This window comes from Protomyctophum parallelum (assembly GCF_964188405.1).
Source record: "Protomyctophum parallelum genome assembly, chromosome: 20".
In the NCBI taxonomy this organism is placed as follows: domain Eukaryota; kingdom Metazoa; phylum Chordata; class Actinopteri; order Myctophiformes; family Myctophidae; genus Protomyctophum; species Protomyctophum parallelum.
In genome coordinates, this window is record NC_139718.1 from 29,616,164 (window position 1) to 29,633,327 (window position 17,164).

General features: G+C 40.5%; 2 protein-coding genes across 3 annotated transcripts; both read left to right on the forward strand.

The window, feature by feature from the left end:
• Positions 1-805: 805 nt before the first annotated feature.
• kcnk3b (potassium channel, subfamily K, member 3b) lies at positions 806-2,706 on the forward strand (the record flags this gene model as incomplete). The annotated part of the gene is made up of 2 exons (XM_083791390.1): positions 806-1,088; positions 1,817-2,706. The coding sequence occupies 2 exons, from the start codon at positions 806-808 to the stop codon at positions 2,704-2,706; spliced, it is 1,173 nt and encodes a 390-aa protein (XP_083647516.1).
• Positions 2,707-6,318: 3,612 nt separating this feature from the next.
• Positions 6,319-12,169, forward strand: marc1 (mitochondrial amidoxime reducing component 1). Of its 2 annotated transcripts, none has more exons than XM_083791207.1 (7): positions 6,319-6,663; positions 9,000-9,170; positions 9,591-9,753; positions 10,199-10,339; positions 10,457-10,518; positions 10,738-10,809; positions 10,938-12,169. In XM_083791207.1, exons 1-7 carry the CDS (start codon positions 6,413-6,415, stop codon positions 11,062-11,064), a joined length of 987 nt encoding a protein of 328 aa, XP_083647333.1. In that variant the 5' UTR covers positions 6,319-6,412; the 3' UTR covers positions 11,065-12,169. The 2 variants fall into 2 exon arrangements, with proteins under 2 accessions (XP_083647333.1, XP_083647332.1); XM_083791206.1 differs by having other exon boundaries at positions 6,320-6,663; positions 10,196-10,339.
• The last annotated feature ends 4,995 nt before the right edge of the window (positions 12,170-17,164 follow it).

Consider the following 17,164-nt stretch of genomic DNA (forward strand, 5'->3'; position numbering starts at 1 on the left):
GGGTAATACTATATTCAGGTGAAATACTGGTACATACTGGAAATACTGGTACAAGTACAAGTCTGACTTTCAGAATTGACTGTAAAAAAAAAAGTAAATGAGTTTGTACAAAAGAAATTGGAAAAACTACAGTAAACTAAAAACAAATACTTCAAAATTGTACTTAAATAAGTAGGCCTGCAGTACTTGAGTTATTACAAGTGTACTTAATTACTTTACACCACTTGTGGCGTCTAATAATTATTTGCAGACAAAAGAGCAAATTGTGTTGCTTAATTGACAACTTGTGAAACCTGGAGACCGGTTATCTGTTTGAACACACAGAGTAAATATTGTACATCCGTACTGAACGTTATTTGAAAACGTGATACGTGCTAGCTTGTTGAAAATCGACAGTGCTAGCATTCTCTGAGTAGCGCTCTTCACATATCGAGGTAATATTTATTCAGGCTTCAGGAAAACTATACTGTATAGGGCTGTAGGCTATCTGCCTATCAACCCCAGCATCAAAGTGCTCAACTTCGTTCAACAGCATTTTTCTTACAGTAAAAAGCATTCTTCGAAACTAAAACCATTGTTATCGCCCTTTTTTCCCCCTCCACGAAGTCTAAATATATGACGATGACAAATAGTCCAAATAACCCACAGAGGCACCCAACTGTGGTGTGGGGGTGGTGCTGAAAGAACAGCTCCCAATCAATGTGCACTTCGCCGCAAGTCCCCCGAATGTTGGATCTCTATTGAATCAAGAACGCTTCTGTTCCAAAACGACAAGGATAAGAGTCTTTAGAGCGTCTTTTCTATCATGAAGAGGCAGAACGCCAGGACTCTTGCTCTCATTATCAGTATTTTAACCTACCTGGTGGTTGGAGCCGCCGTATTTGACACGTTGGAATCTAAACAGGAAAAAAGTCAGAGGAGGAAGCTTGATGCAAGAAAATATGAACTTATGCGGAAATATAACTTGACCAAAGTGAACTTTGCTGAGTTGGAGCAGGTCGTTTTGCAGCTTAAACCACACAAAGCTGGGGTGCAATGGAAATTCGCCGGATCCTTTTATTTCGCCATTACTGTGATAACGACAATAGGTGAGCAGTGAGCTTTGATCATTATATTTTACACGAAGCAGATGAAACCAACGCTGTTTTGTTGAGTTTTAAGCTGCTCTTCGCCTCAAAACGTTAAGTTGAGAGTGACACTATATAGGTCTATGACCACTTCAGTTTATCCAAGGACAAACACAAGGACAATAGGACATAGCATTTTTATCCATTGTAAAAGTACCAGCTGACACAGCGACAGTAAGCTGTGACACAGCTTTGCTGGAACTGAAGTGTTGCTTATTCAAAGTCAATTTTAAAGACAGTAGTCTACTTATAATTATATATATATGGAATTATTTTAATTCCTCAATGTTGGAATTATACTCGACCACACTTTTGGATTATTTTACGATGTGTACACAATTAGGCTTATTAATTAATAAGACAATAATAATCTAATCACATAAGAAACAATAGCCTATTTCATGGCTTGTGTAAACTTGAATATAGGCCTACACAAATCTGGAGGAAAATTCGAAAACTATACTTCTTATTTGCCGGTTTCCATAGTTTCCACAGTTTCCATCAGAAACTTACAATTATTTTTTATAAACATTACATGTACTGGAGGTGCTATATAGCCTACATGATGTTTTGATTATGCCAATTCTCAGTTGCTCATTGTGTCTGTCTTTAATTGAATTTGTCATGTTATAAAGCTTCTGTTTTACTCTTTTCAATGCAAGAATAAATTGTTATTTCTTTGTAATCAGGCTATGGACATGCTGCCCCCAGCACAGACTCAGGTAAGGTGTTCTGCATGTTCTATGCTCTCCTGGGGATCCCTCTCACCCTGGTCATGTTCCAGAGCCTAGGAGAGAGAATAAACACGTTTGTCAGATATCTGCTGCACCAAGCCAAGAAGTGCCTGGGAATGCGCAAACCTGAGGTCTCCATGGCTAACATGGTGACCGTGGGCTTCTTCTCCTGCGCCAGCACATTGTGTGTGGGGGCGGTGGCATTCTCCCACTACGAGGGCTGGAGCTTCCTCCACGCCTACTACTACTGCTTCATCACGCTCACCACCATCGGATTCGGTGACTACGTCGCCCTACAGAAGGACCACGCTCTGCAGAACGACCCACATTATGTGGCCTTCTGCTTTGTCTACATCCTCACGGGCCTGACGGTGATTGGGGCCTTCCTCAACCTGGTCGTTCTGCGCTTCCTCACCATGAACGCTGAGGATGAGAGGAGGGATGCAGAGCACAAGGCGTCCCACTCGTTGACCGCAGCCGCAGCCCATCTGCTCCCGGTGCCAGCCTCCACCGCCATGTCCCCCATGCCTGTGAGAAATGCCAGGTCTAAGGGGGGCAAAGACTTCAAAAGCGCCTACACTGAGGTGATGCATTTCCAGACGATCTGCTCTTGCCTGTGGTACCGGAGCAGCAGGGAGAAGATGCAGAGCTCCATGATGATTCCTCAGGAGCTGTCCTTTTCAGATGCCTACCTTCAGGAGAGCAGCTTATGTCCGCACCACATTGAGCCTGGATCCACAGGGTGCGTGTGCAGCCCACGCCAATGTGCGAGTATAAGTTCCATAACAACGGGTCTACACATTCTGTCTCCATTCAGAGTGTTCAAGAGACGCAGCTCTGTCTAGCCTCCCAAATACAATACATTATTGTTTTTACGAGTGGATTATAGACCAAACTAGATGTTTTCAGTGCTGTAAACCGTAGAAGACAGGAGGACATGAAAAACGGGCAAGCACAAGGTGAAAACAAAAAATTACTATGCTTATAGTCAAACTCATTAAAGCCAGACCAGCGTCAAATGTTTTGATTCTGTGACCATTTCGGAGTATTGTTTGGTCCAAGGGTTTAGCCATCTTCTGATTTCTGATAGTTTATCTATTAATGGAGTATACAGTAGATGCCTGCCACTGGAACTGGTGGTGGCCAGGGCACACAATTGTACTCATGTCTTTTCTAATGATATCAGGATTAACTGAAGTCATTGACACCTTTGATGGATACAAGTCAATTTGGATAACATCATGACAAGCTAACGAAAGCACAGCACATTTCAATATTGTTCAAATACAATTTAACAGTGGAAATCAAAAGGTTGAGTACATGTAGGCTACCCCATTAGTATGGTTGTTTTTCTTGTTTTGTTCCATCTTTGCATTTCTCTCCACACTGCACTCCTTTGACCTCAAGGACTGTGTGAAGCTTCACAACATTTTGTGCCTAACAAAACAGGTCAGTTACCTGGATGTAGTCTGTAGAACAGGGTCAAACAGCACAGGCACATAATCCTTTTACTAACTGCTTGGATTCAAGACGGATGTGGTGTATCAACTCAGAAGAGAAGCCACAGGAAACTAAACTGAAAAATAAACTAAATTGACTTTCAGAGGATATACAGTACACTCATTGAGATGCTCTTTGTGACAACTGACAAGCCTCACCTTTCTCATAAACCAATGAATGCTACTCAGGCCTGGCCTCCATTTACAAACCTCAGAAAAGAAGTAAACGTTATTGTTACCTGTGATTTGTCTGAATAATTACTTAATTGTGTTGCACTGCACTGATGTGGATGAGGGACCACGGACCAGCACAGTAAAATCCTCAGTGTTCATTTATCATTTGTAACTCTAAGAGTGTACAAATGTAAACACATGGAACCGTATTTAATACTCAGGATGTACTACAGCTACATCATCCTTGTACACATTATGTGGAAGAGAAATAATTGGTGTGTATGGTGTTATGTTTGGTTTGCTGGTATTGATTCATAATAGCCTATATTTTCTGCAAGTACTGTAACAGATTTAATGGAAACCGGTTTCTCCGCATTCTTTCTTGTGGAAGGCGCGTCATTAATGCTATGTAATGTAAATTACATTGGTTGTTGGCTTTATCACTTACAAATGTGTATGAATAAGAATATGTGTCTAATTTATGAAACTGGAGACGAAGCAGCAATGTAATGGAGAGGCACACAGTAAAATGTTAACTTAAAGTTAACACAAGTTAACATTTTGTTGTGTATGAGGAAAACACAGAGGAAAACTATAATACTGGACCAATTAAAGATTGATTTCTAAATGTCAGTCTTATAGTCTAGAGACCATTGATGGCCATTGAAGGGTTCGGGTTGACAATGAGGGCACTATTTTTTGAGAAAGTAGAACAAAATGAAATACATTGAAGCTGTTCCTGCATCTCAAGCATCTCGCTGATATTCAGCGAGGGAGTGGTTTTCTATAATTCCACCAAAATCCACATCAATATTGTTGATCACTGTGAATGATTATTGCAATGGTTAGAGTACTGTATCTACAATCTACAAGATTTAATAAGAGAGAATCGAACAGCCTAGGAGGATTATTTATACAACAATATCATATTGGATCTTAAATACATTTCTAGTGCTTATATTGATGTATTAAATGCACACAGAAAAATTATTGTGGTTAAGATGTAGTCATTCCAGGAACCTTTTATCAACATCAATATTGTTTATGCCAGTGTACCACAGGAGAGAAAACACTCATCATCCTGAATATATAGAAATAACAGTGCGGCCCAGATGGTGGCCCCATGGGAATGTTGACCAAAGTCCAATTTTGACTCCTACACTTTTCCTGTTTAATGCCATAGGTTAAAGACAAATAATGCCAAGAGAAGACTTTGACTTAGACTGGTGCAAACATTGGTTTATTCATGCAATAAGGCACAATACTGTAAATGGGGATGACTTGAAAACTCATAAAGCAGAAAATAAAAGGTTTAAGTTGCACATAATTAATAATGCAAAATAAATGACAATTTATAAACTTTAAATAACTGATCATCTAACTAACACACTTTAGTTTCAGTTCCCGTTTCATCTTCTCTATGCCCTGACATTTCTAAATCACACATCTGTGACCTGTCTCTTCTCAGTTGTTGAGCATGTAGAGCAATTAAGATTGTACCTTGTTATGATAATAATGTGCTTGCCGTTGCTTCATGAAGACAGCCAGCTAGTTCTGGCGTCATTCCTGTGAATGTGCCTTCAGCCATTAGGCGTGCACAGGACTGCAACAGAAGGAGTATCCATCCATTCGACAAATCCCTGTATTGACTCCCTACCGTGACAGCATCTGCTGTTTTCTACTTTGGCCATAAACCTGGGTATCTATGTCAATGACAAAAATAGTTTCACTCAGAAGGTCAGCTGAGCCATTACATCACCCAGGCCTCTTCTCTGAGAGCAACTGTTTGTTTATTTTGGGACACATTTTGGGGTATTAAAGATTAAACTGAGAGGCCTCTCTGTCACTGGTTAGTCAGGCGAAGGTAAGCACAATTATTGGACTCTGTGTAAGTGCTTAGGCCTATGAGTTACTTCTCAACCATGTGTTCGCTTGGAATTTTAGTCCCTATCCCCATGACAATCAATCATCGAGACTGGATCCCCAATAAAGTCTTTAGTTGCGTGCAATTCATTAATGCACACACAGTGCATCCGCTACAATACATTTGAATACCAGGAAGTTAATTGATCCCTATATTATCATAGGGCTTAGATCTTTGCCCCAGATACAGTATAATGCAGTGGTTCAGTTGGGGTCCTGGGGGGAGAGAGGGGGTCTCCTGCTAAATTATTGGAACCAAATAGACCCTCACAAGACCATTTGGTTCCATTTGTACACCAACAGAGAATCTATTAGTATAGATTAGCAGATATTACAATGGTGTAATATTCTGCCATTATGCTCAAGTAGCATGGTGTATTTATTGTATGGTATGATTATACTGTATACACTTCTAGTCTTGTCTCTTGTAACTAAGTCAGACAGAAACATCTCTCAAGGACAGACTCAAGAAACTTTTACAGTTTTTAATATTTATTTATACATATCCTACTCAGCTACATATCAAGGCATTTTTGTAGCCTACTTTTTATTCACTACAATAATTTGACAGGAAAGTAAGGTCTATAGCCTACTAGGATTTAAAACCCAAGAAAGCCTATGGCTTGTTTCCATTGGGATCCTTCATCAGAACATTTAATGCCACCATTATACAAATATGCAAAATCATCATGTAGGCCTACCTGTTACTTGTAATAGCCTATTTCTATTTTTACTCAAGTAAAACATAGAGTAGCCTACTTCTTCCACCACCACTGAAAAAAGTCAAAGGGGGGTTCAGTGGCCTAATGCATATCAAACTGAAATATAATGTAACCGGTTAGAATCACTGCCGTGTCAACAATGAAACGTCATCTGTTAGACCAGTTTAGCCACGCCTCCTCTCTTTCATAAAGTTCAATGTCCGCGCAACTCTTTTACGTTTTGAGGTTTAAAAATGAACTTGAAGGGAGTATTGATGAATGCATTTTCGGAAAATAAAAAAGTTGCTCTCTTGGTCGGGGGAGCTGGTGTTGCTGTTCTAGGCCTTGGTCTCGGATATAAATACTTTCTAAAGCCAGAAAAAGTTACTGCAGTGGGTGTTGTGTCGCAGCTGCTTATTCACCCCCTGAAATCTGGAAAAGCGTTGTCCGTCGCTCTTGCAGAATGCCAAGAGTTTGGATTAAAATATGGAGAACTTCAAGATCGGTAAGTATTAGCCCAAACATTTAGATTCTCGTAGAGGGGTTTTTTCGATTCTGACGAATCTCTCTACGAGAGTCTAAAAGATAACCCCGCCCCTAACGTCGAAAAGGAACGTTTGTGCCTCAAAATCACTCTTACCTTGTACAAATGCTAAATCTAAGCTGCTTTAAATGTTACCCCACTTGTTTGTGATCTGTACGCACCCATATTAAACACCGCACATGCTTATTCCGAAACAGAGTGGATTAAAATACCTTTTGTATTGAAAAATAAGCATGTGCGGTATTTAATATGGGTGCGCACAGATCACAAACAAGTGGGGCAACATTTAAAGCAGCTTAGATTTAGCATTTGTACAAGGTAAGAGTGATTTTTAGGCACAAACGTTCCTTTTCGACGTTAGGGGCGGGGTTATCTTTTGGACTCTCGTAGAGAGATTCGTCAGAATCGAAAAAAACCTCTACGAGAATCTAAATGTTTGGGCTAGGTAAGTATATAGCTACTGTACAGCACAATGAATGAATTCAGTAGACCAGGGACTATATTCACAATTAACTAGTTGATAAAAGGTGATTATCTGGCTCGCGAGCACGCTATCCAGTTTATTGTTCTTCATTATTCCGCTCGTTGTTGGTTTTTGGCAGCTATTGGTCCAGAAACAGGATCGTGTCCAACCGACAACAACAACAGCAGGATCTATGTCTCAATAGAAGCGCAGGGAGACCACCCTAATTGTATAAGTTATAAATAATATTGTATTAAGAACACATTATGGCCTATAGCTGTCCAGTCAGTGCAATGGGCACCAAAACCCAGTCCCCATGCAGTCTCCGGAGTGAGAGGTTCCGTTTGGAGCTACAAAACATTTTAGGCACCACACAACAAAAAAACAACGCCTTCGATGGCAACGATTTTTCTATGTACCAAAACCTACTGGTCCCAGGGGCAGGGGGCACTGGGCACCAAAACAAAGTGGGCACCTGTATTTCTGGGCACCAAAACCTAGTGGGCACATTGGGCACAAAAGTATTTCTGGTGAAAAAACGGTGCCCGTCCAGTTCTATAATTGAGCTTGCTGAATAGAGCTTTATCCACGTCATTAGCCTATAGCTTATTGACAATAACTGAAAGGGTGTTGTAATAATTATGATATAATAGCCTTATGTTTAGAGCTCAGTATATGGACCTGATAATGCAGTTCACTACAAGAATAGTTATTCTCCCTTAACAACACTCAAAGGGATATTTCTCTTTAAAATAAACTTTTTCTTATCTGTTGTTTATAAGCATAGGCCTACATTTTGCATTGGCTATGTTGGTGTCATAGACTGTGTTGGTGTGTTGGTTATTGTACCAAGCTGTAGATTCTGAACATTTATTTCACAATTAAATACAAAACTGAAAGTGTTCATAAATAGTGCCCATATAACTATAAATTAAGTATTTTTAACTCATAATTATGCTCCCCATTCTAAAGTGAGGTCTTGCTCATAACTAATTCACTAGTAGTTTGACACTTATTAATCCACATTCCACATTGTTTCCCTATTCTAAAGTTGCCTTTCTAGATAGTCCATATCACCTTTATGGACCTTTTCAAGACTAGTAACAAATGTCCTGCTTAACCTTGCTTAATAATAATATTTTTCAGCTTGCAGAGTTTTTGGTATGCATAATTGCATATAGGTCAGGATCACACATATTTTCAAAGTGTATGCATTAACTGTATGACATGCTTTTATAAATACTGATGCCAGTTTTCAATTATTCTATTTCTCAGAGACGGGCTGAATTTTGCACCCAAAATTCCACATGACAGGCCAGGTAGCAGCATAAAAAACAGTTTTCTGCCTTGCCTGCGTCATTAGGCATAGGGATTCAGATGTTAAACAGATCCAGCAGCATCGAGATAGTTCAGGCAGTAAAGTTGGTTCCCACGCTAATTCACCCTCCAATCTCATTCGCCCACAATCAAACACACATCCCCTCAATCCTAATGGTTCAATCTAGGCAGTCTTTTTAAGCAGAACGCCTCTCACTCTTTCATGCTACACACTCAGTATACAGTAGGTCACTGGCACCTCTACTGTAGCGTGTCAGTGAGCAAACTCCCTCCCCTTCCCCTCCCATCGAAGCATTTAGCTCCACATGCTGCTGTCTCAGCATGCCAATTCAGGGCTAGACATTAAGGTAAATTTGCCATTGGTCACTGGCAACACCACCGTATGACAAAGTATACATTTGTCTCGAAGGCTCTGACCAGCCTTTAGTAAGGGTTTGGTTAAAAAGTCCCATATCTCTCAGTACTTTTCTCCATCTATCCTTTTGTTTTGATGTAGACACTGGCTTGTGATCACTGAGGATGGACACATGGTGACAGGCAGGCAGGAACCCCGTCTGGTCCTTGTGTCTTTGACCTGCGAGGGACGGCAGGTCTGTCTGAACGGACCTGACATGGAAGAGCTCAGGTTCCCCCTTCAACAGCCTGAAAACCGTGTCATCGACTGCAGGTTCCTGTACCATTTTAATAGGGGTTCAATAAACTACATGGATCAATCAGTTGTTGATCATCTACCTTGCTGATAAAGTTTGTATGTTTCGTCATAGGGGTGTGTTGCAAACGTGTTGAAACGTTTTTTTTTTCTTTACAATGTACTATGCATTTGCAGTATCTAACAAGTAAATAGTAATAATATTACTGTTTTGGCAGAGTAATACCTTACACTACTATATTACAGTAATATATTACTAGTAACTAGTTACTAACTTACTGCCAAACACTGTATATTACAGTTGAACTTATGATCATCTGCGGTGAGCACCTGGTTGCTTCGTTCTCTCTGAACTTATGATGATGACAGAAGTTGGACAACAACGCTTCTTGTAATTATGTTTCTCCAACTCTTGTGTTTTCAAACTCTGTGTTTCAGAGTGTTCGGTGCCGACATTCAAGGCAGGTATTGTGGTGACGAAGCCACCAGCTGGCTCAGCCGTTACCTGGCATCTGATAAAACCTTTTGCTTGGTGCACTTTGAACCCCACATGAAGCCCAGGAGGCCAGTGGAAATTGAGCCCATTTTCCCACAATATGAGGTAAATGGGGGAACCTTGCTCTCTATGTTATTGGTTGCTTATAATTTTGGTGAGCAAGGAGTAAAAAAATCTGCTGTTGCTTTGATTTTTACCATTGCTCTCAATGATTAATTATGCAGCTACAGGCTGAATATTTCTATTGGGAGATGACTGTTTTACTGTTTATTGGCTTGCTTTCATCTTCCTTTATCACATCCCATCTTTTATATCAGTGGCATGACATAAATACTAAATGCTGACATGACATAAGTCACATAACCTCTTAAAGCTATTCTACTTTCAGAAAATGTCCCTAACAAGTGTTTGTAACTGTGTCTTGCAAGCCATAACAAATAAATAATTAATGCCACAACACTGTTAACACCAATATAGTTTATTTTAGGCAAGCAACACGGTCATACTTTGTAATGTGCGTCATTGTTGCTGATGTAAAATCCGGTAGCAGGTGGCTTACCCTGACGTTGGACCGGTGATGCTGCTGTCGGAGGCCTCAGTGAGGGATCTAAGCACCCGGCTGGAGAAAGATGTCACGGTGGAACGCTTCCGTCCAAATATCGTCATAAGTGACTGTGAAGCTTTTGATGAGGTGTGATTTTGGCCCTCAATCTTTATTATCTTTATTATCTCACTATTGCATTATTTCCAAATCATTTTGTCATCATTGTGACAAAAAAGTAACCCCCAAATATTGCATACATTTTAGGATTCATGGGAGGCGATTCAGATTGGAGATGTGCGAATGCAGCGTGTGATGTCATGTGGAAGGTAACATGGTTGACACAAATTGTAATTTGTAATGTGCACATCTGCACAGTTCACAATTTAATTTAGAGATTTTTATATCATTGTCAATATTGTAAAGCTTCTTAAAAATGCTCTGAAAGTAGTGACATAATAGCAGTGTAATTAATAATAAGAATAATGTTGCAAACGAATCTGTATTTATAATAATTAGCTCATCTGTTCTGTATTTATCATTGCCAGGTGCATCTTCACCACGGTTGACCCAGAAACGGGTATAATCAATAGAAAGGAGCCTCTAGATACACTGAAAAGGTAAGAACAATAAAACAAAATCTATGCACATTTTGTGGTTCCAAAATGTGCATGCATCCATGTCCAATAACCCTTTTCTCTGTTGGAATCACAGCTTAATGTGTTCTAATTGTTGTCTTCTTTTCCAGCTATCGCCAGTGCAAGCCTTCAGAGAAGCACATTTACAAAACATCACCCTTATTCGGACAGCTGTATACTGTCAAAAAGTCTGGAGTCTTCCAGGTTGGGGACATTGTGTACAAGATCAGCCGTTGAGAGAGAGAGAGAGAGAGAGAGAGAAGTAGGTAGGTAGGTAGGGAGAGAGATATAACATAACCCAGGGCTTAAAGTTCTCAATCCTGGGGACGGATTTCAGTCCTGAGGATTTCATAGGGGTTATTTAATGAGTCAGTGCAGATTTTCAAAACGTGATTTTCAGTCTTGGGATTCTTTTTGGCTTTAAAGGGATTGTGACATTTAAAACACATTTTTGTAGTTTGAACATTCAGTGTATTCTCTGCTGTCTGGACTTTTGTGAATAATTATGCAAAAATGTCTCATCTGGTTGGACGGCAGAGATATACGTAGATCTCCGCTAAACCTCCGCCCTCTGCTCCCTGCCTAGTGCCTACCATCTCTTCTCCGCTTCCTCATTGTGAACGCGACTTTGTTTCTTTGTAATACTTACTAATAATGGCTTCTAGAGAAAAATCAATCTGCTCTGTTGTTGGCTGTGTCAATCAACACAAGTCCTTACACTGGATACCAACTGGCCTAGATGACTCTTTTATTTTTGACGACGTTCCTACCAAGTTGTCAAAGTAGGCATCTTGGGTTGACAGGAAAGGGGGAATTACCGACATCTACAGGCTAAAATAATGTGTTTTTCCATGGCTTCTCAGGATGAACTTTACACATGCACAAAAACTCGTGTCAAGAAATACTGGAGTGGAGTTGAGTGTTCAAACTTTTTAGACACGTTTGAAGGACCATGGCCAAGACGTTTAATGTTTTTAAAATTATGTTATAAATCATGTCATAATACCTTTAAGCCCTACATAAGGCACACACCAACATTTCACTATGAGTGTGGCAAATAAATCTCTTGAATGCTGAATCAAACCCAGTCTCACCGAAAAATGAAGTGGAATCTGATCATCAATTGCTAGGATCACTTTCAGAACACCACACCAAAACAAATCAGACTACTTGATTCACAGACGTTACTAATTAATTAATGCAACTATTTTCTGACATGTCCTTAAGTAATTCAATGTGTGTTGGACTCTGTATGTTGGACTCCAATGATCTGCGCGATGCATATAGCTTCAAAACATTCATATTTTGCAGTCGTGTTTGTTGATTAAATAATATAAAAGAAGATCTGTGTGCTCCAGTGTCTTTCTGCGGTCCAGTCCTTGTACAATGAAGTTACCAAGAGTCTTTTATCAATTCAATGTGCACTCAATATTATGATGGTTGATGGAGACTGCTTATTATTGTTGCTCTGTTGAGATAGTGGTTGGAGTAAGCATAGCCGTTCAGTGTTGAAAGTATCTACTGTAGTTTATAGTTAGTCCTTTTTCATCTTAACATTTGGGAGAGCCATAGAGTAAGTTTAAACACATGTATTGCCTCTCCAAAACAATGGACCATAGGGCAGTGTTTTGCTTTAGTGTGCTCTGTGCTGTTCTACAGCACTACCAGTAGGGAGCAATAAACCATCACTTGACTTGTGCACAAAAGCATTTATTTTTATGTATGTACAGGGACAATACAAAAAAGCAATGTATCAAGTTGTAAAAACATGAAACTGTTGCATTGTACATACTGTAGGGTTTGTAGCCAAGGCTAATTTGCAACCCCAGTCCCTGACTCCCTGGTTAGGCCTTTCTATACAGCAGCTATACATCTACCTAAAACAATATTTTACAACTACACATCTACCTAAAACAATCTTTTTACATACAAATATAAATACATCTAATCTAAGTACAAGCAATAACTGTTTTAAAATGTGCCTAACGTACTAGTGTACGTAACTTAATTATTAAACATTTTGAGATCACTTTGTCGTTTTATTTCAGTTGGTAGGGCATTCCACTAGCCTGGCAACAGCCCCTGAATCGCTAGCCACATTAAAAATTTATGTTCAGGCAAGTGTCAGGCTAGCATTCCACAGGTGTATCCCTTCATTCCCTTGTACTGAGTAAGACGACTGACATAATGTGGTGTTACGCTTTGCTACCTTGAGGTTGCCGGCTGCTGATCCCCTTGTGATCCTACTAGTTGGTCTATCTGCTGGGGCAAGATCATGAACACATTTGAAAATTACCGTAATGAAAGATAATTTTATAAAACTGTCAAAACAGAGGTTCATCGTTGGCATCCAGGGAGTGTGTGTGCAAAATTTGGCATCGACCGGGTTAACGGTGCCGGAGATTAGCTGCTCACGGACACACACACGGACGGACGGACACACGGACGGACGGACGGACGGAGTGCAAAACATACTCTCCCCCCATGCCTTCGGCCATGTTACTGTAGTGACTTTCTAGGGACATAATTCACCCTAAGAGAGTGGGCGGGAGTTTCGGGGGAAACAAGGAAGTGGGGGTGTGTGTGTTGTGTTGTCAGTATGATTGAAGAAAGTTAAATAAACAGATGTGCCGTTCTGCATATTCTGACTCAAAGATAGAAGTAGCATTCGTCTTACTTGCTATTCCTACAGAACTTACGATATTGTAAGACAAAAAATCTGTGATTACTATTTGTTTTATTCACTGCACATTAAACTAAAGTAACAAAAGAAAACAGAAAAGATGAAAAATAAATAAACAAAAGGACAAGATACAATATATTAAGTATAATATTAAACTTACCTTCTCTTCATTTCCTTTGTCACGTTGAAGCCTTATTTATGCAGAGAACATTGAATGAGCAGTGTGCCATATGGCAACGGCTTAGTGAATCCAGATAAATATAAATTTCAATTTAGTTTAATAAGCCCTTAGTGATGGTTGAGTAGCTGATGATATAATTGTAATCCAAATTATTGTTTTAGAGAAAACAAACTTCTTGATTGATCCCAGCATTAATATTAGTGGTTTCTGTTTTCTGTCTTTAATTGCAAACACTTTTTCACTACATTTTGGGCATGAGTCTGTCAACAGGACGCTGAGCAAGGCATGAGCCTTGAATAATGTTGCACCTTAAATAACGTTGCACCTTGAATTATGTCCTGCACCTTGAATGATGGTATTATACCAGTAAGACGCAAGGTCGCACTGAAACTACAGGTCTGGGAATGCCATATGGAGTTTTTTTTTTTTTTAGTGGTGCAGCCACTCCATTGCCCAGCAATGTGTGTCCCTGGCTGGGTCCGAGCATGGAGCGTTATAGCGTTTGTTCACTGTTACTTACGCAGCCACACACACACACACACACACACACACACACACACACACACACACACACACACACACACACACACACACACACACACACACACACAGGCCAGGAGGCGTGACGGGCGGACTGACTGAGGTTTAGCAGGTTTTCATAGTAATCTGTACTCAATAATGCACAGAAACCATCCTATAGTATAGAACATTTATAGTAAGTACATGACTACAGGAGCTCAGTGGGCCTTGTTAGAATGTCTGCCCTGGGACTGGAAGATGGGGGTTCAGTCCCTGTCCAGGTCAGACCCAGTGCTTCCATAGTTTCGGTCCCAGACTTACTCATCTGCGAAGAGTAAAGGTGCCTCCTTGCTTGGCACACAGCATCAAGGGTTCAGTTCAGTTTATTTTCGGAAGGAGGACATACAGTTCAATGAGTTCATACATAGCACACATCCATATTTTTTTATTTTCTTTTTCTTTTTTGAGTGTTCGTAGCCGTATGTCCTGTCCGATCCGAAAAGGGGCTAGGGAGAAGCCATAGGCTTGTCGGGCCCTACCCCTGGAGTCCATTTGTGCACGTGTAGCAGATCTATCTGCCTACACAGTGCATACATGTTGTCCTTAGGTCGTATAGGGTTGGATTGGATTGCAGGTAAATTCCTGCAACACAAGCGTCATGTCCAGGGGGTGTACTTTTACATCAAACCTCTGCAGCCTCACGCTACAGAAACAGGAGATAGGCTCCTATACCCTACTTGGCAAAGCTTACTTACGTGACTACAGCAGGTATGATGTTAGTAGACATTCAGCTGAAAATGTAGCCTACCTGTAGCGATGAAAGAACATTCCAGTGTTGAGAAATGCAACCTGTCTATTAGCATTTTTGCCAAGTTTGCACAGTTGTGCGCAAATCCATCTGGGGATACATACAATTGCAGATGTGTGCAGGTAGCCTAGCTGGCCTGCAGCATCCCTGGGTATATGGAGTTGTGATGAAATCATGGAATGTGGTAATTGTGATATGCGCCCCATGTGGCTCTGTTTCTGAAGCTTATTACAATTTACAATTTAGGCATTTAGCAGACGCTCTTAATCCAGAGCGATTTACATTAAGCAAAAACAAAAAAGCATGGGAATACATCACATAAAAAGCATTTATCATGAAACATGCGTAGCCTAGGCTATGAACGTAACAGTGGAATATATATATATATAATGAAACTATACATATAAACTATAGATATATACTATACTATGCTATACATATGTACTATGACGTGCTATGACTACATACAAGGCAATTATAGTGCTGTCTACATAACATGCTATAAGTCTGTATCAAATGCTATCTAAGTCTGCAGAAATGCTATCTAAGCGCTATGGGCCATGATGGAGTCTGCAAAGGTGGGTTTTCAGACTACGGCGGAAGATTGGGAGTGATGCTGCAGTTCTGACTGCAATGGGAAGTGCATTCCACAGTTTGAGCCAAAAGGGAGAAGAGTTTGGGACGTGTGGAGCGTTGTCCCGGCGTTTTTAGTGAGGGTACTTCCAGCTTCCCTGCCCTTGGTTGCCATACCCTTGGTTGCTTTGAATGCCAGCATCAGAGTTTTGTATTCTGTGCGGGCAGCGACCGGGAGCCAGTGGAGGGAGCGGAGCAGGGGGGAGACATGTGAGAATTTTGGCTGGTTGAAGACCAAGCGAGCTGAGGCATTTTGGATCAGTTGGAGAGGCTTAAGTGCACATGCTGGTATGGTAGGCCAGTAAGGAGGGAGTTTTGACAAAACTGGATTAGGCGCTTATTGTGATCGTCATCTGAAGATATAGATTACGTGGTTGGAGAACAAAGAGGGTTGATTTAGAGGCAAACGTTTTGCTGTGACAACACTGGCAGTGGTCCTGTGTTTTCTTTCCAAAAATAGATGTGTAGCAGATGCTAGCAGAGCTGTGATAAAGTCATAATTCACTAAACTGCTGGGTTGCTGCAAAAGGCACACATGAGAGGCGTTTAAGAAGGGCCAAGCGTTCACTAGCTGTGATGAAGGCTGATATTCATCAACCTGTCTTAATGTTAGTCATGCTGACTTTCACATTACTAGTACTGTACCATCATTAGTGTTATGATACTATAATAAGTACTGGACCCTCGTCTGGTTCTGACAGACCGGTCTTGTGTGTGTAGGCTGAGGTTGGCGTGTGACGACCCGGTAGAATATTTCATTGGTTCGGCGGCAGACGGGCCGGCCCGGGAGAAGCAATTAACATGACACGAGACTGCATGGTCACGCTAAGACGTTCACAAAGTTTATTACATTAATACAGCGCGCACGCACGCACGCACACACACACACACACACACACACACACACACACACACACACACACACACACACACACACACACACACACACACACACACACACACACACACACACACACACACACACACCAGTAGTATTCAGGATTCAACAGACAAAATGTGAGAGTTAAGACAGTATTAAGTTAGACCAATATAAAATAACAGAAAGAACAGAAGATAAAAATGTCAAATGAGTGTCGAAAAACTGTTTAGATTGGACAAAGGTGTGTTGAGTCTGTCCAGAAAGGGGCAGGTCTAACTGGGAAGGGTAAGTGCAGGCTGCTTAATTACCAATAGCCTTACAATTGCTTCAGTTACCATATACAAGTGCCATTATTTTATTATACTGTACTTATATATGTATGTACTGTATGTTATTGTTTTGTTTTTTGTTTGTTTTTCATTTTAAGTAATTGTATTGTATTGTCTGTATTATGTATTGTTTTGTTGTATTGTCTGTTTGTCGAAAAAAAGAGAAATGCAATAAATATATTGTTAAAAAATAAAAAATGCTTCAGTTGGGATAGTGGTATTGAGAAGTCTCTGCAGGGTCAGAAAGAGAGGTCAGAGGATCTCAGTGGCCCCACTGGCCTGCCCTGCAGGTGTTTTGGGACAG